Source organism: Achroia grisella, unplaced genomic scaffold, assembly GCF_030625045.1.
Source record: "Achroia grisella isolate CSIRO2021 unplaced genomic scaffold, CSIRO_AGI_Agris_v1 utg782, whole genome shotgun sequence".
NCBI lineage: Eukaryota > Metazoa > Arthropoda > Insecta > Lepidoptera > Pyralidae > Achroia > Achroia grisella.
In genome coordinates, this window is record NW_026713022.1 from 2458150 (window position 1) to 2480746 (window position 22597).

Below are 22597 nucleotides of genomic sequence, written 5' to 3' on the forward strand. Positions count from 1 at the left end.
AAAGTATAAAATGTGAAGAAACATTGAGACATTAATAATAATAATTAATAACCTAACGCCATGAAGTTCGTTATTTTTCAAGTCACGCAGCGACTTAATTGATGCGATTATTGAATTAATTACTACTATTTATGTATACTTAGGTTCCTTACGATATAAACAAATACAAGAGAATAATGTTCTTATCCAATAATATCTGCATACAAAAAAGATACCAAAGAAAAATATTCTTTTATTAAAATAACAACAATTTTTATTACAATACAAAGTTGTTTGTCACGTTGTCTATATGTAATATAATATTATACTCAAAAGGCTAAGAAAAAAATTAAGAGTTAACCCTTAGGAGTGTTTCTAGCTATGGGCTTGTGCCAATTAATTATTGCGTACGTTCTAAATAGTTTGAAAATTTATAGAGTGACCGTGTGAATTATGCAACCAGGATCTAATTAAACTATGATCATAATTTAAGTATTATTTTGAGTAAAAATAAATTATAATGTGCAAGAAGATTGATATTATTTACAAAAAAACGTTACACATTATTTCGGTTAAATTAAGAACTGTAAACTTTTTTACTTTGTGCAATAACTTGCACACATTTGAATCAGTTACAAATTTACAAACATAAATATCCCCATTATCGGTATCTACCTCTAAGCACTTCATTACAGCCTTTACTTGTTGAACGTAAGGAGTTACCTTTTCTTCAGGGAGTAATACAAAGTTCCAGGGGAGACATATTTGTAATACATTCCATATAACATCTTGATTAACAGCGTACACTAAATTTGGATCTACTTGTGGCTCACTTTTGTGTTCTTCTTCTACATCCTCTTTTTCTGGAAGTTTCACGTGTACTGTTTCCGTTTCTTCTTCACATGGCTTGCAAATAAATGTAGTCTTAACATCTGTCGCAGATTGTGTGGTTTTACTTTTACTTGCAGAAATATTCTGTGTTTTTGGCAATCGGGCACTCTGAGTACTCTCAATTGTTTTGGCCTTTGATATTGTGCTCCTTCCTTTTTTGCCCTTTTTGTCAGACATTGAGAAAGGTTCTGTATACGCTAATTCTATAATTGTAGTACCTTCACAAGTATTTACTACATTAGTTATTAATTTGTCTAGAAATTGACCAGTACACTTAAGAGCACATGCTAAACATTCAGCTTTATATTTTTTTAGTTTAATCATATTGCACATAACTTCTTGACATTCAACTAATCTAAAACATATCTTTTTCCCAACAGCCATTGATAAAGCTGTAGAAAATCCTTCTATAGGGTCAATACTTTTACAAAACGCTAAGAGAAACGCAGAATAATTCATTTTATTTTGAGCCGTTTCAAATAATTCAAACAAGAAATGTTTCGTTAAATTTTTTCTTAGTTGGCTACATTTGTCATTCGGATCAAAATCTTGTTCGAACCAAAGCTCTTCAATGAGAAAATCATCTCTAGATATGAGCTCAGTAGAGTCGAGGTCGGTGCATCGAAAGTTTCCACGCACTTCCAATAATTCACCTAAAACCGGAAATCTTATGTTCAAACAATAAATAAGAAATTCTCTCCAATCCACATAAGTCGTATCCCCAAACAATAGATATACCAATTTAGGAACATGTTCTGGATCCAAACGCTTCCATGCTTCTGGAAATAGAGGACCTTCACATGATTCTTTCCCAAAGAAGATGAAATCTTGTAATAAATATATAAAAGCTTGCTGTAATATAATACCAGTGGGGGCAACGATTTTGAATTGTGTACGCAGTCTAGCCAATTGACCTACTTTAAAATCTGTATCTTGAACAACTTGAGCAATTTGTCCTTTATCAGTAGGGGGTTCAGGTGGCGCAAATTGTAATAAGTTTGGATCTATGGTGAGGCCATCATATTCAAGAATAAGTGTTTCTGTTATTTTTCTTCCTCTTTCTACGGCCATCTGTAAATATTTGCTTAAACGATCGACTGCTTTAATCTCATTTATGTAATATATATTAATATCATTCTGTACGTCCATAAATGTCCTGTAAATGTGATCATTAAATAACTTCATATCCTGGTAGCACTTATATTGAAGTGCTAATAAACGTAAATTAACACGAAACATCTCGCCATTTATAGCCACTGTCCATTCTTCTATGCACTTTAATGCATTTTGTTTAAAAATCTCCTCATAATTTATTATCTCTTCAGACGTATTTTCATCTTTTTTCTTTATAGGAGGTGAGTTTTTTGCAATTTCACTATATTCTCTACTTATCAACGAACGGTATGCATCGTTTGTATCTTTAATGACTTTCAAAGCATACTTAACATTGTTCTCTATAACGAAATTAAATGGATTATTACTGTAATCTACCTTAGTATTTTTCAACTGTAGGTCTTGAAATGCTGCTTTTAGCTGTCGATACAGTTTATCTTCTCCACCTTTCCTACTACCAGAGGTTTCTTCAGATTCCTTTAATATTTTTGTCAAATCTTTGGAACAAAGTCTGTCATTTGAAGGCATATGTTTAATCATTGCAAAATAAAAATCATGCAATATTTGAAATGTTAAGATAGATCTGTAACAATACGAGAAGAAAAGATAACGAGACAGGGTAAAAACAAACGTATGTAAACATATGTATGTATGTAGAGTTACATATATTATGTAGGTACTAGACTATCAGAGAGATTAGTAAAATATTCGTTACTATTAATTCTATTAGATGATTATGTCAATTTAGAAGTCTAATATATAACATATAACTGATTACTAATTTTATTACCGATTTAATTCCGTCTGTATACATGATATGAATGTGTTCACCATAGTAGTGAGTTCCTCCATGGCCCAATTTTCAGAAATAAGCACCTGTCTTTGCTGTTGAGCATATAATTTTCTTTCATCACAAATGTGATATAACTTATTTTGCAATTCCTTTACACGACAATGCCATTCATTTTTAGTTACGTCGATATCACGCCAATCAGATTCAAATTCATTATAATCTTTTTGAAAATCACTCACTAGGTCTTGCTTATGAGAGGGTAATGATATTATTTGTTCCATCTTATCTTTAATAAATCTAGTATATGGTATCAAACAATTCATTTGCAAACGTTTAGCCAAAAACAATTGCTGCATGTCACGAATGTAAGTTTTTTCAATTTCTTCCCAACAAGTTGCCAATGCTATACCAATAATTTCTGCAATAGGTATTTCACCATAAACCCAATTTTCTTCACCAGCTAAAACTTTTAAATCTTCATTGCTTGTTATTGATTTACTTTCATTGTCACCCGATGCAGTTTCCAACAGAATAGTAGTTTTATCTGGTATATCTTCATTTGAGTCCGGTGCCTTAACAACTTCCAGCTCATTATTGAACGACATCTTGCTGGTTCTAGATCCTCGTCGTATCCTTTCTTTATATTTTCCATTCGATATTTCAGGTTTAACAGTCTTAGATTTTGTTCTTTTATCATCTGATGATGGAAAATCAAGACTACTCAGAACATTTTCACCAAATAGTTTATCACAAGATTTTAATGGCATGATATAATCACCGATAATGTATTTGCATATTTGAGCTAACAAATCTTTTTCTATAACTTCGTAGTACATACTATAATTAATTCCTAATGTAGCGTAAAATCTATCTATTAGTTCCGAATTGTCTTCCGTTAAATTCCATATAACAAACTCCTGAAGGATGTCTTCTACTTCTTGGAGCTTAATGTAACAAGTAAAATAGCTATCAAAAGGTACATCAGTTTTCTTCTTATGAGGATCATTCACGAGTTTAGACGCTCTAAATTCCTTATAAGGATCTATCTCTTTTTTACGGTGTTTAATAATGTTCTCCTCTAAATAAATATCGTCTGTGTCATCTAACTCACCTATATCAGGAGGAGCACATCCAGAAAAAGTCTCTTCTAATATCTGCGCCTGTCGATAAGAATTTGGATAATTCACAATAACAAAACCAGTAATATTTTCCTGATCTTTTATATACTCAACTATCATGGCAGCTAACAAATGGTCAGTTAAAGAATTACCAAAATTCAATGTTTCATAAGCATATTTCCCTAGATCTGCGGCAGTAGACAAAATAATGTCTTCTTCTGGTATAGATTTAGGAGTTTGCGTTTGCTTTGTATTTAAAGGTAAAGGGCCTGAAATTGCATTAACGTTGGTGTCGATAGTTTTACTAGCAACGTCCTCGTCTACTTTCATCATTCTAAGAAGCTCTTTATTTTCTTCTTCTTGAGCTGCAAGAATAAATTTATCAAAAGATAAATCTATATCAACACATCCAATCATTTCAATCTTAAATCTTCTTAAGCAAAAATTTATAGCAGACTCCAGTCGAACTACATGAATTCTTCGTAAGTTAAGCAATATTTGCATGGCAATAGTTATTGACCTATCTGGAAGACCACGCAATAATGCCTTAACAGAAAACTTTGGCAAATTGGCTGGTGGCTTTGGAGGAGGATATGGATACTTTATTTCTAGCAACGTATAAACAACGTGACCTAAAATTTTTGTTCCGAGATATTCATATTTTCGTTCTTCTGACTCTGGATCATAATTAGGTATTAAAAGATGTAATGTCCAAGGGTATGAAAAATTATGGTATTCTTTAAATTCATTTTCGTTTAAAATGTCTTGTCTATTTAACTCTAGTTTTATTATTTCTTCTTGATTAATCGCTGGTTCTTCATCAATACCTGGTTCTTTTAAAATATTCTCCATTGGATCGAGAATATCAAATATTGGTTGTTGTTTATGATACAACGTCTTCCATTCATGAATAAAGTGATCCGGAATTTCATCTCCTATTAATTTTCGAAAATACGCATATTTTGTAGCATAATCAATAATCGATAAAAGCGTGTCATAGCATATTTTATAATAAAATTGTCGTTTTCTTTTAATTTTTTCAGCATATAATTTTTTATGAAGCATGTTTTGTCTTTTTTTCTCAAAGTCTATTTCAACAACTTCTAAATAAATTTGTTCCTTTATGTTATCGAGATATTGGTTAAATTGTTGCTCCCTTTGATCAGCAAATTCTTTTTCTGCTTGTACTCTATTCTGTACTAGGTTCCGGGCCTGCTGTTTAGTTTCCATAAGCTGTGTACACATTTGCTTCTCGAACTGTGAAAGTTTCATAACTTTTTTGGCTAATTCTGTATCAAGCTTCATTTCTTCTTCAGCAACTGAAAGATCCCATAGTGATCCACTGATTACATTACACATTTGTTTCTGAAATTCCTCTGAATCCGACTTTTTGTGTATCCTGGTGTAAAGATTATCCATATAATTTTTCGCCCACTCTGAATCTATAAGAGATTTTTTTCTTTCTATTGCCTTTTTTTCCAAATCTAGTAATTGTCCATATGTATAATTTTCAAATTTGCAAGGATGTTTCAAAGCAAACTTTTCCATCTCTATTCTTTCTTTATTTTTTATTTTCTGGGATTTCTGAGTTACTGGTTTCAAAGGTGTTTTCGATTCTTCGATTTTATTTAATATTTTAGAATATTTCTGTCTCATAAAATCATATGTATCTTTAACTTGTTCTGTTTTCTTTCTTTGCCACTCAATAAATTGTTTCTCATCTAGTAAAGGTTTAGAAAGATCGTCAACAATAGATTCCTCTTGTTCATTAACTTTGTCCACTTTAAACCTGTTCCCCTTTTTTTGAACTAAACTGGATACCATTTTTCTCTCGTTTTTGATAAAATCAGTACGATCTTTTTTATCTAGATGAAGGAAAATTTGATAAAATAAACGAAGTAAAGTCGATCCTCTTCCTTCCATAATATTACTCAAATCGACATCATTCAATTGAACTTGCAAATCTTTTAACCAAACCGTCAAATATTTCCAATTATTTTTAAGATCTTCGGCAGCATTACTGGATCTTATCAAATAGTACTTTTCTTCATTGATGACATTATAACTGAGAAGAACATTGGCTATAATATTCCCGTTTTTCATCATGTCACCAAACTCTTCAGCTTCCCATTTTATTGGCCTCTGTAGACGTTCCGTAAGCCATTCTTTCAATATTTCTGCCATAATTAAATTAATTTACGTATTTAAATGTGTGTAATTTAAAAACTAAAGTGTCAAATTTTACAAATATTTTTTTTAGTATTATAATTAATAAATCTTTAAAACCTACTTTTATTAAATGCTTTAGAAAATTATGTTTGTCTTATGTTAGAAATAAGTTAAAAAGTTAGAAAACTCGAATAAATGTAAAGGAAAAGTATATTAAATATTGAAAATACAATAAATAAATACTGTATTATTTTTAGTATATATTTTAAAATACTTCTAACAAGTGACTGCTTGATAATATTTTATAAAATATTATAATTACTAGATCAATCATATTCAGGCCCACTCCTAAGCGATATTGAAATTTTGAATCGCTCGGAGCGTTAAAAGCAGTACATTACATCATTATTTATCTGTGCTAGTCTCAGTCTATCACTGTACTAGAACTTTAAAAAAATTACTGCGTTTGTTGTTGCCTGCTGTCATTTAGTATTATGACATTTTTGTAATGTTTATTTTTCACAATTTTTTATTGTATGTTTATTAATACGGTCCGCGTAAATCTATTTCAGGATGAAATGCAATGAATTCGAAAAAAGTGTAAGTAATTTTGTTGATTCTAAATATATTGTCGCATAACCTTGACTGGTATTTGTTTAATAATCACTGTATTACGTTGTCTAGAAATCTCGCCACATGAACTTGGACAACTTGGATAAAGCATTGCACGATCTAGGTATGTTAAGCGCAATAACTGAGGCTCGTCGAGACTATTTACGAGAGTCAAAAGCAAATTTTGGAGTGATGCGATTCAACACGCGCTATGTGTCCAACGTCACCGTAGGATATTGTATGAAAAGAGCGACGAACAAAAACAGACTGTGTCCGTATGTTTTGCCCGTCAGACATAGAACGAAGAGTGAGAACTCGGACGCAATAGTTAACGACGGAAACGACTCAGGATGCGAACACAGAAACAGTTTGCTGGAGCCGTCCACGAGTGGATACGGTAATCACGAGTGCGTCAAAAGTCCCGCGAAGCGCTGCCAGTCGCTAGAAAATCTCAACTTGTCTGTAGAACCCCAAGCTGGTCCAGAGACATCACCAGAAATGGAGTGTGTGTCAACTCGCATCCAGAAACTTCAAGTCGATGAATGACATAGCCACATCACAACCCAGTCTAGTGTTGTGACACCAATGGATGATGCCGTCACCAAGTGATGGACTGTTAGAATGTAGATGTAGCATTGAAGTGATTTAATGGATGTTGGTGATATATTTTTCAGTGTATGTACATGTGGATGAGGGCCCCCTTACAAAGTTTTGAAAACAGTAACAGGAGTGCCCACAATCTTATTTAAAATAATTTATTTACTTAACTGTGTGCTGGTATGTTGTCATAATATGCTAATTATTATTGAATAATTGTCAATATTTTATTTAAAATATTATTTATGTGTGTGCAAGTGCTTCCTAGTGGTGACATGTAGTAACATGCTGAAGGAATTTCAATATAAATTGAATATTATGGTGTGTTATGTTTGAAAAATAGATTATTTTTATTTACTGCTGGCTTTACAAACAGTGCAATATAAAATGCATTAGTAAGGGGGAGAGTGTAGATTGTTAATGTCCCTAGTTCCTTGTGTGATTTAATAATATTGCATGTATGACACCCATTAGCAGTAAGTATTCTATGTGTAGCTATTGTCATTAAAGATTTAAGTATATTTAAATTGCTCAAAATTCTTAATGGGTACAAATTGTGGATATGACACCAATTATTTTGTGTCTCTGTTAATATTTGTCATGGTTTGTTGAAGCAGCAGTTTATTATTTTATAGTTACCTAAACTGAATACCACCTAAGTGTTTGTTGAGAACAAATATTTTTTTGTCTAAGTCACAGATGCACTTTAGTACAAGTCTATATTTACATGTATATAAATTATCTACTAAATATGCTTGTAATATTTTAAATACTAGTGTATATCTTGCATTGTTGTCTGTATGAATTACTATAAAAATATTTCATGTTTTAATCTATAATCTTTCTAGATATCATATTTAATTTGAACCTATTCATCTGTTTAAGTGTGATTAAGTACAAAATCTCTGAACATAAACATTCACTTTTGCCTATTAGAACATAACATAGTAGTATTTCCTTTCAAATTATAAATCAGTACTTTAACAATGTTAAAATACCTGTACTTTATAATTATTGCTAATTATTAAAATATAATATAACCATAACAGAAGCAACTATTATGTTAATTTAAAAAACTAAATAGATTAAATAGGTAAGAAAATAGAATAGTTTATTATATAATCACAAAAAATGGTCAATAACAATTTGTATGTACACACATTATTATTTTTGTATGGATGTCAAAATTATTGTCATGTTATGTAATAAAAAAACAATAGTTTTAATAACCCATATAACATGCCCTATTCTAAAATTTGTTTAAATTCATAAAATAAATCGGAATATGTCACCAAGTTAAGATATCTTTACAACATAAAAATGTGATGTAAAATATTTATTCTTTATCATTAATATACCTATTTTTAACTATTTGTAAACAAGAAAAGTCACACTAAAGTATTAAATCATCCCACTTCAAAATATATTTGTAAATTCAACATAGTTTATTCAAATTTTTTCGAGTATATCAAATAAAGTATTATTAATAACTAAGCCTGTATAATTAAAATTTACACATTAATAAGACTGTAGAAGGATCTCATGTCATTCTCATTATTGGAAATAAATGCATGTAAATATTTTAGTTCAAAAAAGGGCAATGTGTTCCACAATCTAATTTTCGCTTTTGTGACTTAGCCATAGATACATATGTTTGTTAACATATTTTGTTATTTTTTTTCTTTTTTAATAACAAATATTTGAAATAAATATTGCTTTGATTTATACTATATAATTGTTTTCATTCCCCAAATCTACGACTCCTAAAAAAGAGTTGAACCAAATATGATACACGTGACCGACATTATTTCTAAGATATAAGTAGCTTGTTTTTGAAGCTACATACATATGTGGAAAAACAGTAGGTAGTAGTATAGCCCACTGCCCAGTCCATTATAGCCCATTTATAACTATTAAATTTATGTGAACTAATATTGAAAAGTGAAACAATTGGGGGAGATAAAGTGATAAGTATGTTCACATACTTAAAAAATTGAGTTTGTTGTGATTAATTTGTTAGAAATTTATTTTAACCTGGTCCTTACAGTAAAAATATCTCAATAGCATTTAAAAAATTCAAACTAATATAATAAATTAATAAGTAACGTCTGTAACGTTTTTTGTTATTATTTAGACATACCCTCCTATAAATCAGTGTTATGTCTTCTCAACAATCTGCCATACTGATCTTACTAACTTTTTGTATTACTGCGGATACTTCTTAACACAAACTATGTATAGACCATATTTCATCAAATAAACAATTCTATCCATTTATAATCGTATTTACATATGGGAGTGTAACATTAATAAATAAATAGCTTGTATAACATCACATGCGTTTATTGTTGAGGTGTTTACATTTCATACAAATTGAGGTAAATGCGCCATCTTTCTATATGAAATAATTCAAAATTAACATTACCTAAAATAAAGTAAAGATAACTTAAAAACATTTATTGATATTATTTGAGTAACACTTATAAATTAAAAAATCCACCATTAAATTAAGAACAATGCTTTAGTTCTTAATTGTAAATAATATTGCATTTGATGTCTGAAGTAATCTCTAGGTGGTCACATTGCTTTCACTTTGAGTTGCTTCATTTTAGGAGTTTTGCGTTTTTTCTCGCGCTTTTGTTCCTTGAGTTCCCAGCGACGTTGTTTTTCAGGGTCGTCCTCCTGTTAAATAATAAATACATATTATAGCATTAATAATTACAATTAAGGTTAAATTAGTTTAATAAATTCATATATTAATTGTTATTTTATCTTATTTCTTATACCCCTAAGTGATATGGATATATCAAATGAATATATAAAAATATTGTCATTATTTGATTTAAATTTTTAAAATAAAATTTTTACCCTTCCACCATCAATCCCTATTTTTATTTACAATATTAATTTATATAGCCAAACGACGTTTGTTGAGACAGCTAGTATTCTTTATTTATTTATTGTTATTTGTTGTATTACATTAAAAACACATAATTTGCTCTAAAAATTGCATCTTTTAAGTAATTCGCTAATATAGTTTTACATGATAACTGATAACGTGTTTAACATCTAATGTAAATATTATCTTAGTTATTATGTCAGTCTTATTGTAGTATGTCAACATGGAGTAACTTAATACCTAAGTATTCACGATTAAGTCTGTCTGTTATGTATTTTTTTATTTATGTTGTTTTTTATTTGATTAAATTAAGATATATTAGTAACATTAGTTGAACATTCTGGCGCTGTCACGTGTGCATGGTTTCATTCGAATCCATTAAGTTTAGTTCAGTACTTAATGTGTGAAAGAGTAACAAACATCCATCGATCCACACTCACAAACTTCCACGTTTATAATATTAGTAACATTATATAAAAGTATCATATGTGTAGCTAATAATACTGACCGCTAGGATGCGTTCCTTCTCCTGCTTTCTCTTTTCCTCTCGTCTCTGTGCGGCTTGCTCCTGGCGAGCGGCGTGAGCACCACGCAGCCACGCCTCGGCCACCTTTTGCCGTCGCTTCTCACACTTCGCTAGCGCCTGAGGAATTATTTAATTCAGTGATGCGAGGTATTCGGTGGATAATCAAGTAGCTAATATTATTTATTATCATTAATAGTGTTTTAATTTATCGACCGCGTCGCGGTTTGATCGAGACGCGGTTTGGTCGCTGAACAGCCAACACTAGATTCCCAAGTTTAGTAGGATTACTTTATTCAATGACTAGCCTCGTTCAGACGCGAAACACGTATTGCAATAAGAGTGTAGACTCAATAAGGGTCGGTTTTGATTGGAGAAGGTCGTAACGGTAGTCAAGTAGAAGTAACGGTAGTAATTCTAATTCTTAAAAAATTGTAGCAGAATTAAAATAATGTAAATTCATTAAGTAGTGAAATGGACCTCCGGAAAATTCCTAATTAGATAAAATAAATATAAATCTATTTACTGTTGCTAAATAAGTATAGTTGTAACGATATGTGTATGTTTGTTTACTGGTATGAGAAGAACTAACCTCTTTACTCAACCGCAAACGCTTGATCTTCTCAAGTAAATGGAAGACGAGTAGTAACAAGGGGCGGACTTCGTCGCCGCCGCCGTCGGGTCCGAGCGCCAGGCTCACCAGTATCACGCGCTCCGTCTCGGGGGGCTTCGTCACAGCCGTCTCTCTGAATAACAATCACATTTAAAATTGTTAGACCTACAGTGAGAATCACTGGCAGTTTTGTATATACGTTTATCGATATTTAAATACGAGATTTTTACAAAGGCTAAGGTGGGGCATCGCACTTAAAAGGTTGCTTAAGACTGCAAAAATCTGTTGTGTAATTTAAAAGAAGGGTTCGATTTCTCGCACGGCACAAACATTTGTATTCATGAGTATTCTATGTCTAATGTACATTAAACATAGAAAATTACGTTAAAAAAATTTCTGTGTTTGTATCAGTTATCTAGTACCCATAAAACAAGCTTTTGTTAGCTTAACTTGGGCCTATATGGCGCTGTGTAAGATCGTACAGATAGCAGCGGTGACTTCGTTGACTATGTAAAGATGAGGGTAGGTAGACTCACTCGATCTGCTTGGGCCCGGCGTACCGGTCGGACACGTGTATAAACTGCAGATGTCGGGCGTACTGCGTGAGCGCCGCAGTGACGCGCGCGTCGAGCACCGCACCGGTCGCCTCCGCGCACTCCGACAGCACGGCCAGCGACGGCGGCAGCCCGTGCTTGTCGCCCGCCCGCCGCTCCGGGCAGAACACGCTCTGTCGGGGGGAAAGCGGATTGTAATGGATAAATGATCTTATTGCTAACAATGTACTATTCCAGGTTGACCTAGACGCAGTGCCCCTACTAACTAAAGTATATAAAATATAATATATATGTATTTATTTCGTAATTTAGCATCCTCTCCAGAGGAACACATTAAACAATTAAAATTTTGGCCGTATCAAATAGCGGCTGAAGTAGTTAATATCATGATCAAAAAAAAAATTGATAATAAACACAATAGAGAAACAAAAAAATGTGTCATGAGACGGCTATTAATCCTACTACAGGGATTTTGATGAAACTTTACAGTAATATAGTTTATATATCAGAACATCACATAGCCTAGCATAGCATAGATAAATGTCCGGTATACAGTTACTTGAATGTAACACTTGCAATTAATTAAGGCTAGTAAGACAAACTAAATATTGTCTACTACGCACTGTGATCCCACCTTACGTTAATATCCCGCAACATATATTAAGCAAGTGTGATGCAGACGAAGTTGCGCGGGTCAGCAAGTTAGTAAATATGTCCATACCAGATCCTGCATCTCCTTGGCGAGTTTGCTGGCAATCTTCTTCTGCGCCACGCAAAGTACGAAGGGATCGCTGTCGTCTTTACCGAGTTCCACCTTCACAAGGAGCGTGTCTGTCGTGGGTCTCACCACACCTAGTGCCACGTGCACCAGATCTTGACGCTGGCAAAATATTGTTTTAAAACTGTAGTTATTATATCACATTCAAATTAATCTGATTTTTATTATTTTTACATTAGGTATATAAATATAAGACCAGAGAAATTGTAAATCCACATTTAATATAGTGATTCTACACCGGTTTCTAAAACTGAGTTTATAATAATTTCCTATCACTGGAGATTCAGTCAGATATAATAACAAAAAATTGGTAATAATAAAATGTTTTTGGGAATTTAACTCACAACTTACGAGTATATAAAGTTAAGCAATGGCCCTACATCTAATAAACAAAAAACCGACAGACACGTTTTTGCATTTATAACTAATGAGTTGTAAATGTATCTGTCTGTTTGTTACCTTATATCAGGACAAATGTCTTAACGATATTTAATAGGAAGGCTATTTTTTATATCTTTAAATATAATCTGGAAAGACGTGAAAAAATGGGCACGAAATTTAGTGCAGACGTCGGGGTAAGCTAATAAATAATAATACGCAAAAAAGCAGCTACAAATTTGATTACTTGACTATTTGTAGTTGCTTGTTAGCAATACACATGTCATTGATACCTTGATGAGTTTGAGTGTTAGTAGCATGCCTTCGCAGCAGAGGCGGCCGCTGCACCACATGGTGAAACAGTGCTCTGCCTCCCGTCGCCACCCACTACCTTCCGCTGATACAACATCCGCGCCAGACTCCCCTAAAAAAAGTTGAATATAAAAAGCTCTTGGACGACGCTTATACAATGTCAAGCTATAACTGTGACAATAACATGAATTTTCGGACATTTTTTTTTTATACTGGATCTTTTTGTTTAATTGAGATAACTGACGACCCACCTGATAAATGGTGACCTTCACCCATATAACATATATATGAACAGCATATATATGTTGTATAACAATAATTAAGTGTGTCCTTGATATTTATTGTCACCCTCACAATCATAGCTTTTTATAAAAAAAATATATAATAAAAATAATTTTCTTCACAAATTTTGTACAAATAATTTATGAAATCCCTGACTTCTGAAGTAGGTATAAAAAATATCTGTATCAGAAGTCACGCTTCTTTATTCATGACATCTTAGTAGTCTGTCAGTCCTCAGTCCTACGAAACAAACAGCGCAAGTTTACCTAGCCAGTAACATAAAAAAAAAAATTAATAAAATACATACCAACTAATGTAAAATTATCATCTAATAATGGTTTATGCAACTTCAAGAAGTTGACTGCAATAGATGTGTTCTTGGCGCGTCCGAACGCATACGCAAGTGCGTACGCCGCCAGCGCACAACACAGAATGCCCTCCAACCAGTATGCGTCCCATTGCGGTCGCATTACTATAGGAACCTACAACAAAAAAAAAGAGTTTTAAAAACCAGTTCACTAGTTTTTAGTATATTGATGATCATAAAAATATTAAATTAAATTTATTTGTTCCAAAAGTGATACATGCATTAGATAGTAATTTTATTTAAACTTGGTTTGTTACAGGTGTTTTGTTTAGACACCAGCTAAGATGTTGAGCGGAGCGCGTATGTTCTTCAAAACTCGACCTTCAAGGTCAGATTTTTTTTAATGGTAAACGAAGGAGGCTCTATCTTCCACTAAATTTTGGTCTCGATCAATCAAAAATAGGAAATAGTGCACTGAAATCTAAGATCCACTTAATTATTTAGTTTTCACTCTTAGTCTTTACAGACATGTAAAAACATAGGTGAATCTGTTATTGATGTCATGGTGAACGCAACACTTGACATGCCCCTTTCACTGGGTATGGTTGAATTAAATGTGACAGTGGGTGAATCTACATTAAATTGGTAGGTTTTAATAACATATACTATGACACTAGATAGTTTACCTTCGAAATTGTAATCTTTGGCGCTTCAGCTGCTCGTGGCACATTGTCCTGGAATCCTTCAAACTCCTCTGGATCTTGGAAGTGCTCAAATTCATTATCTTCATCCTGTTTTTCATTAATAGTCCAATAATATTAAATAATTGACAATAATATTAAATTGTTGACTAATGAAAATAAAAATAATGCAAATAAACTTATGTTAACTCAGTATAATAAATGACAATTATCTCTATTATCCTAAAAATTTTAATTTTTTGTTTGTAATAAATAAATTACAAACATACTTCACCAATATTAGAAATTATTTCACACAGAAAACTCAATTACTAACAAGCAACAAGGGTAAAATGTTATATTTATAATAATAGCCCCTTTCTTTAAATTTAATGAAGCAGGCAATGTTTATGGAAATAACTAGTATACTAAATCATCATTACAAATATAAAATGAAGTCACTATCGCGGTCTGTCCCTATGTATGCTTAAAACTTTTTTTAGATTTCTAAGTGTTTTAATAGATAGAGTGAATATAGAGAAAGGTTTATATATATAATACATACATGTACCCCCGTGCGAAGCCGAGACGAGTAACTAGTAATATATAACATACTCATGAAAATGAAATGTGTACTACAAACCTCAACCAGTATTTCATCCTCTATATCAGTATCTGGCACAAAATTATCTTTGGGTGTACGCAGTATATCATCTTTGGCTACTTCATGGAAATCTGTTATAAATAAGTAATAATGTAACATACAACTGACCTTACACTTACAATAGACTAACACACATTGACTATATCTGTGATATAGTCGAGAATCCTACTAACATATACTAGAAAACCATATTGACATAAGGTGAGGCACCTTATGTCAATATACCTTTTACAGTATCAATATATTTATATAAATAATACAATAAAAGAGGGGAATGGACTGTAATCAGAGACAGATATGAAAGGGTGTAGGTATGAAGGGTCATTCCTTCATACCTACATCCTTTCATACCTGTCTCTCAAGACTCTGTCAAGAGTTAATGTTATAACATTGTAGGACTGACATATACAGAAAATAGGTATCTCTATGAGTAACACAAATTAAATAATATATGATGGTGTAGTTAGAATATGAAATATGTCTAAGGTATATTAAAACCATTTGTACTTTACTAACACAAGCATGGAAGTTATATATATTTTGTGTTAAATAGATCACTTGACATATACAGCCTAAATACAGATCTTTAGAACTGTTCTATAGAAAATATTAGTAGATATATTGAGTCACATATTCTACCTATCAATGGACCGTCTTCATCAGGATCAAACTGTTCAAATTCTGCGAAATCATCATCCTCCAATGTACTGTCCTCATATGCTTTTATTGTGTATGCACCACACAGAAGCAGTGCCACTGGTAACAGCACAAGACGCATGCTGGCTCTATAAACATATTAATATATAAGTACCAGAATTATAAAGAAAACTGTGTAAATCACCAAACTATGTTTAATACTAACTAGTAAAACACAACATAGTAACTAATAATAAAACACAACATTCAACTATAAGTAGGTTAAGCAAATACATAATTCATTATATATTACTGACAATAATGAAGACTGAAAGTTTTACTGCAAACAATAGTTAAGTAGGTAATCTTATCATACCTACAAGGTTATTTTAAGGATTTTACATGGCTTCAATGATTTCCCTCAAGTATACCAAGAGACAACAAGAGACAGAAAATAATATATTGATGATCACTAATGAAATTTATGTCAATTATAATAATTACAAAGTATTTATTGAAAATATTAGATATAGAAAAATATATAGTATTCTTATGGTTTTTCTCGACATAGTGATGATAATAGTATCCGATATTACGTTTAACTGATATTTATTTACAGTATCTTAAATACATTTTTCTGTAATATATTGAAGTAGACCTATTTTCACAGCAAAGAAGATTATGTGACACTGAAAAATATTGAACTAAATTTAGAATGATTTCACACAAATGTTTATACGTTCTTTAAATTTTATTACAACCCATTACCTGGTTTTATTTTACAAATAATTAACTATAAATAATTGCTTCATTCACTTATTAATTACAATATCTTTCCTTTTATTAAAAACAATTTGCTGACTTTCGAGTCATCATATCCATAGAATGACAGAATTGTAAATTGTTTACGGGAACGGAATTTTGTAATATGCGTACAAGGTTATGATTGGGCAAAAAGGTTGACAGTTCTACTTAAACCAATCAAATTGTTCGGAACCATGATTTGTAAATGAAAACTTGATTTCTCTTGATTTCATTTCAACACGCGTCACAAGACAAATTCTAAGATGACACATAATTTGACAGTTCTCGTGCTTTGACAACTATTGACAACTTATCATGGATATCCCACGCTTCATCCATAATTTCTTGAACAATAAGGAAAATATTATCATTATAATTAATATTTCTACAAATATGAATTGTATAAAGATAATAATGTGAAGGAAATATAATACCAGAATACTACTGAAAACGATGGCTACAGAAGCCAAATCCTTTTGCCTTAAAAAAAACATTAACTTGTACTTTCAGAAGAATGTTCCAAGTACACCCTTAATATAATAATACCTTTATGGTTCAAAAGACATGACATATTTACACAAGAATATAGGTACCTGAAATTGATTTTATTTAGATTTTTCAGGTGACCCCTCAAATTTGCAGAAACGTTATAGGTTACCAAAGCAGCATTAAATATTGTAAATAAAAAGATTCGATTTATAATTTCTCTTTTTTTATATTTAAATAAGCACCACACATTTACCAAATTGCCAATAGTGTTTTACGTTACCTTCAAAGGATGATCACTGTCTACCAATAGATAAGCCGCTCCATATTTACCATTCTCAAATTGACAATACCGTCCGCTATTCTGATATAGATATCCACGTATAGTGGAATCGTGTGTTGATCCTGGCCATCGGACAACTATATCCAGTATCAATAAATTGGCATCGCTGATTCTTTGCTCATTTATTGACAAGTACGATTTTCGATTTCGAAATAGCTTTACATCTTCACCTAGTTTTAGTAATAAAATCAATTAACATAGGTAAAGAAACATCACATAGGTACAATGTTAAAACAAGTTTTCTGTAGATACCCGGTGATTATTTTTTTATGTGAGTACATATGCACAACCTACTACGTTGGTTTCCCAATTGTTTCTCATGCTAATTTATAAAACTGTCCTTTTACAGTAGATATCATCTTCTTCACACTCTGGAAAACGTATGATTTCGGTTTGGAGAGATACTATTGCATTTGCAACACGTTTTATAATGCGACTTGTAGCAACGCTAATTACACCTAGATCACCCACAGTTAATAAAAAATTGCCAGTTGCAAAGAATCTCAATGTGCACAAAACTTGATTTATTGGCTATTTCTGAAACGATAATATAGTTAGTTTTGACATAACATATAGTAGGTACATTATGTGGAGATTTTATTGAATAAAGCATGTTCTTTAAGAAAGTTTCATTAAATAATATTCAGTTTACTCACTAACATCTTCATGAAGAAATCTATATCATCCTATTTATTAAAGTTATTTTGTCGTGGACGGTAAACTCGTGCTCTTCTAAACAATCTGTGGTAAAATAGCAAATCTGCCTGCCGTTTCATTGTTTCCAAACTCTAAATATTCCCACACAGAACTCTGCATTTCGTGAAATAATTATTAACACGCAAGATTTGGTTAGAAATCACGAAATAACTGTCACCTAAGAGTTAAGGAGTGAAAAATCGAACTCCTAAAATATACCCCTAAGGATTTAGGAGGATGGTGAAAACCAATTTCATACTACCGGACTCCTAAAGGTAGGTAACTTAGGTAGACGTTGGTGAAAACTTAAGTATGATCTAAAATATATGTATAATATAGTATATAGAGTCAGTTTTAGTGTAAATTATCGTACTAACTATTGTTTAACTTGAATTAATGTAACCTTTTTTAAACCATCATCCCCATATGTAAGTGGAAGATAAAATATTTTGTAATTGCAAATACAAGTATGTTCTTTTCTCATTTATCTTAATTATTTCCGTTATATCGTTGTAGGCAACTTTGATGAACTTTTTTGGAAACAGGTTATAGTAGTGTATACCTACCTTATATATGTAACAAGTTTTTTTATAAGTTTTATATTGAGCGCTAAATTATTCAGTTGTAAAATGTCACATACCCTCAGATATAGCGGTAGAGTCGGGTTCTGAATAATAAGGACACTGACATTTTGTAGATCGGATTTAAATCCCATTATGTTACTGTCGATCAAAGACCTTCATTTCATGACAATGGACTTAATAAATTGTAAACATGTAAATATGATTAGTTTTTTTTTTAAGTTATATTCAAAACGGTTGTCGCGGATTAGATCCCACAATACAAACCTTTGCATTTAAGGCAATGATTACTGGATGTTTTCTATATGTAATAACATAATACAATTGTATATAATTCTGTATTTTTGTTAATAATATCTTAATTGCTAAGCCGCAATCGAACATCTCTGCACTACGCTAAAGTTGACTAGGAGAGAATTTTATGACATTAAGTCCACCTTTTTTACCATTTATAGTAAACTAATATATAAAAAAAAAGTATATAAATAATTGTATCAGTAGTTTAGTCATAATGACACAATCAGTAAAAATTCTGCCTAATTTGGGACTAGATATGACTTACAGTTAGTAATGAAATAAATAAAATAAGCATTTATTCATGCTGGATCTTATTACCTACTTGCACAAAAACTGCAATAGTTGAGAAGAACCTTCAGTAAAGTAAACTAGAATATTATTATTATTTTAAATGATTACATTACACAATGATTACACAGCGTAGGTATATGTCATAAATTTTCAATTCAGCTCGCGAGAATATTTGGTATGCTATTCAATATTTATGATACCTATCTTTTATTAATAAAGTCTGTCGCGACTGGCCGTCTCTGATCACTCTAACTGATTTATTTTTTTAACCAAGGAACTGTTTATTTGATCATTTTGTGTTATGAATAGATGCTATTTGGTGTTACAGTAGTAGAATAGTAGATACTTTTATTTTTGAAAACGTGTAAATTTATATATATAAATATTGCTTTGTTATAGATCTAGTATCTTTATATTAATATAAAACAATTTCGCCGCCGCTGTCTGTTCTCTATATATCTTTTAAATTACGCAGTTTTAATGCAGTTTTCAGTAATCGATAAAGTGATTCAAGAGGAAGTTTTTTTATTATATTTTATTTTTTACTTATATACTTTTTTGGACCAGTTACAGAAAAATATTAATTAATATAAAAATAAGTATATACAATGATGAGTACAAAAGGCGGTCTTATCGCTAAGCAATCTCTAATAGGCAACCTTTAGGTAGACGGTGAAGATATAAGAAAAAGAGTAGGTTGTGTAAATGAGAACACAACTAATATAAGTTTTATATATAATACATGGATGTTATAGTATAGAACAATTGGCATTCCAATTTAATAAAATTACCAAATGAAGCACAAATTACTTTGATGCTGTTAATCGCTTTATTCATCATTGAAACTAAATTAAGTGATTAAATAAGTAGATACATTATCCTACTTTGCTTGGCCATTTACCCAATACGTAGCTACCTATGGTTTACGTAATTAGTTTCTTTATTATTAAATACATTTAATGACTATATTAATTAATTTAGTAGGTGGTCCATTTAATATTACGGATGTGCAACAGAATTTGGTAACTTGCATAATATGAATTTCTAGTCGCCATCGTACGGATGTGGTCACAAAACAAGAAAGTATACAAATAGATCTTTATTATACAGTTTGATATTGTATTACCCTTAATTATTTTTTTAATGATGTAATAATAACCGTGAATAATTCACACAGCGCCATCTAGCCAAAAGTAATAGTGTAGACTATACTATATTATAAAAACAACAATATAATATTATGTATGTATTTACAATAAAAAAAAAGTATTTACATCAGGTGCCTATAGTCAAGCGCATGAATATAAGTGAACCAGTGACCATCGGAAGTAAAGCGGTGTGCTAAACCGCTTATCCACCGGGGCCATGTTACACATAGATACATTGCCTGGCCTTTATCCCATTATTTAGTGTCGGCGCAGTAGGTGTAACATCCTCTTCCAGTGATCCCTACACGCTTTTATACATATCAATACAAATCGTACAATTCATTCATACACCCAGACCGATACAAACAATTATACTCATGAATACAAATGTTTGTACCATGCGAGGAATCAAACTCGAAACTGTCGGAGGTAAGGCGGTGTTCTAAACCGCTACCACTAAGGCGCTGTATATGTATTACTATATACATAGTAAAGTGCTATTTTCTCATGTTAGTACTGTAAAACTGGCTGAGTATTACATGTGGGCGTAGATACACCGGTCTTGATAGGTTCAGTTCAATATAAATACACAATTGCAAAACCCGTTCCACAGATCTTGAACTTGGCGGAGGCATTTTATATTCACGCTTAATGAATAAAGCTTATATTATAAATATTGCAAAAACTAAACATTACAAACGACGCTGTTTATAAAACTTATTCAATATAAAATGTTTGAATATTTATTGACGTATTAGGTTACGTAACTTATCGAGTTACTATGTGATGATGTCTAGATATTATGGCATATTTATTTAATTTATATAATTATAATACAATATTGAATATACCTGCCGCCTTACTAAAAATTTTCTGACTTCCGCAAAAATAACATCTTCACATACACCTGCGCCACCTCTCTCATATTTGGCTAAGGCCCGTGTGGTTGACCTTAAGATAAAAAAGAGTAAAGAAAAGAAACATAAAAATAATAATAATCTTTATTTATCTCAAATAATAAACGATTACAATTGCTGCTTATAATAACATTTTGAAGCAATAATCGAGACAAAACGGTAAATAACGCAGAAGGGGCAGTGAGTCCACCCTCTCTGTTACTTTCTTAGAGCCTCAATTAGTAAATTAATAAAGGATATATAACATAACATATTATATAATCTACTCAATATAAAATCGACAATCGAATAAAAGATCGAAGACTACGATAGCACTTAAGTTCCAAACTGTCTTCTACTAACAAAGTAAACATAAAAATTTGATTATAACTTAACAAAATTACAAACTAATATAATTCGTCAATAATTATTAATACCCCAAATTATTAGATATTTTATCTGGCTTCGCCATGCCACGGCTACATACCGTCTACATAGATAAATGAACGAAATCCTTATTTTGTTATACAATTATAATATAATATAATTTTATTTTAAATTTATTTTATAATGTAATTTATATACATAGGTACTAGAGCCTAATATTTTATTATCCGTTCTATGTACTGATTATTGTTTCTGAAATCGGCAAATTAGAAACGGAAGGATAGCACACTAATTACTTTAACAGCGGATCAGAAAAAATTGTAAGGATAATTACTTGAGTGCGCTAAACCGCAATAATATGTTTCTATGTATTAAAATAAATCTAGAAGAACGCAGTTATAAATAAATAGAAAAAATAAATTAGATTTTTATAAAAGAACATTTTAAATTATAAGAAAATAGTAGTCTACCGACAAATGTAGAGAGTTTGAAAGTTTTGAATATTTTTATTTCAAACATAATTAGTTTTGTATAAAACAAAATTATATACCTATTCAACAAAATTATATTTAATTCTTTTAAAATATGTTATTCTGAGTTTGACATGATTGCAATCGGCTTGAAGATTATAGGGATATTAAAAATATATACATAGCTATAGTACATATTTATCAAAATTGTCTAAAATCTTCAAAAATCTTTGGAAAAGTATTTGAAAGAAAAAAAAGTCGTAGATACATTATCTTGGCCAGTTAATATACTTAATATAC

General features: G+C 31.3%; 3 protein-coding genes across 3 annotated transcripts; 1 reads left to right on the plus strand and 2 right to left on the minus strand.

Annotated features, from left to right (window-relative positions):
• Nucleotides 1-482: 482 nt before the first annotated feature.
• LOC131851217 (sperm flagellar protein 2-like) lies at nt 483-6078 on the minus strand. Its single transcript, XM_059201673.1, has 2 exons — nt 2774-6078; nt 483-2566 (listed from the first exon to the last, which is right to left on the minus strand). The coding sequence occupies exons 1-2, from the start codon at nt 6076-6078 to the stop codon at nt 523-525; spliced, it is 5349 nt and encodes a 1782-aa protein (XP_059057656.1). The 3' UTR covers nt 483-522.
• A 461-nt stretch (nt 6079-6539) lies between these two features.
• LOC131851277 (uncharacterized) lies at nt 6540-8975 on the plus strand. Its single transcript, XM_059201755.1, has 2 exons — nt 6540-6663; nt 6748-8975. The coding sequence occupies exons 1-2, from the start codon at nt 6637-6639 to the stop codon at nt 7219-7221; spliced, it is 501 nt and encodes a 166-aa protein (XP_059057738.1). The 5' UTR covers nt 6540-6636; the 3' UTR covers nt 7222-8975.
• An 846-nt stretch (nt 8976-9821) lies between these two features.
• On the minus strand, nt 9822-16796 carry LOC131851236 (PAT complex subunit CCDC47). The gene is made up of 11 exons (XM_059201702.1): nt 16667-16796; nt 15902-16047; nt 15242-15333; nt 14605-14709; nt 13919-14093; nt 13311-13441; nt 12583-12741; nt 11844-12034; nt 11287-11440; nt 10680-10814; nt 9822-9954 (listed from the first exon to the last, which is right to left on the minus strand). The coding sequence occupies exons 2-11, from the start codon at nt 16038-16040 to the stop codon at nt 9850-9852; spliced, it is 1386 nt and encodes a 461-aa protein (XP_059057685.1). The 5' UTR covers nt 16041-16047; nt 16667-16796; the 3' UTR covers nt 9822-9849.
• Between the last annotated feature and the right edge of the window lie 5801 nt (nt 16797-22597).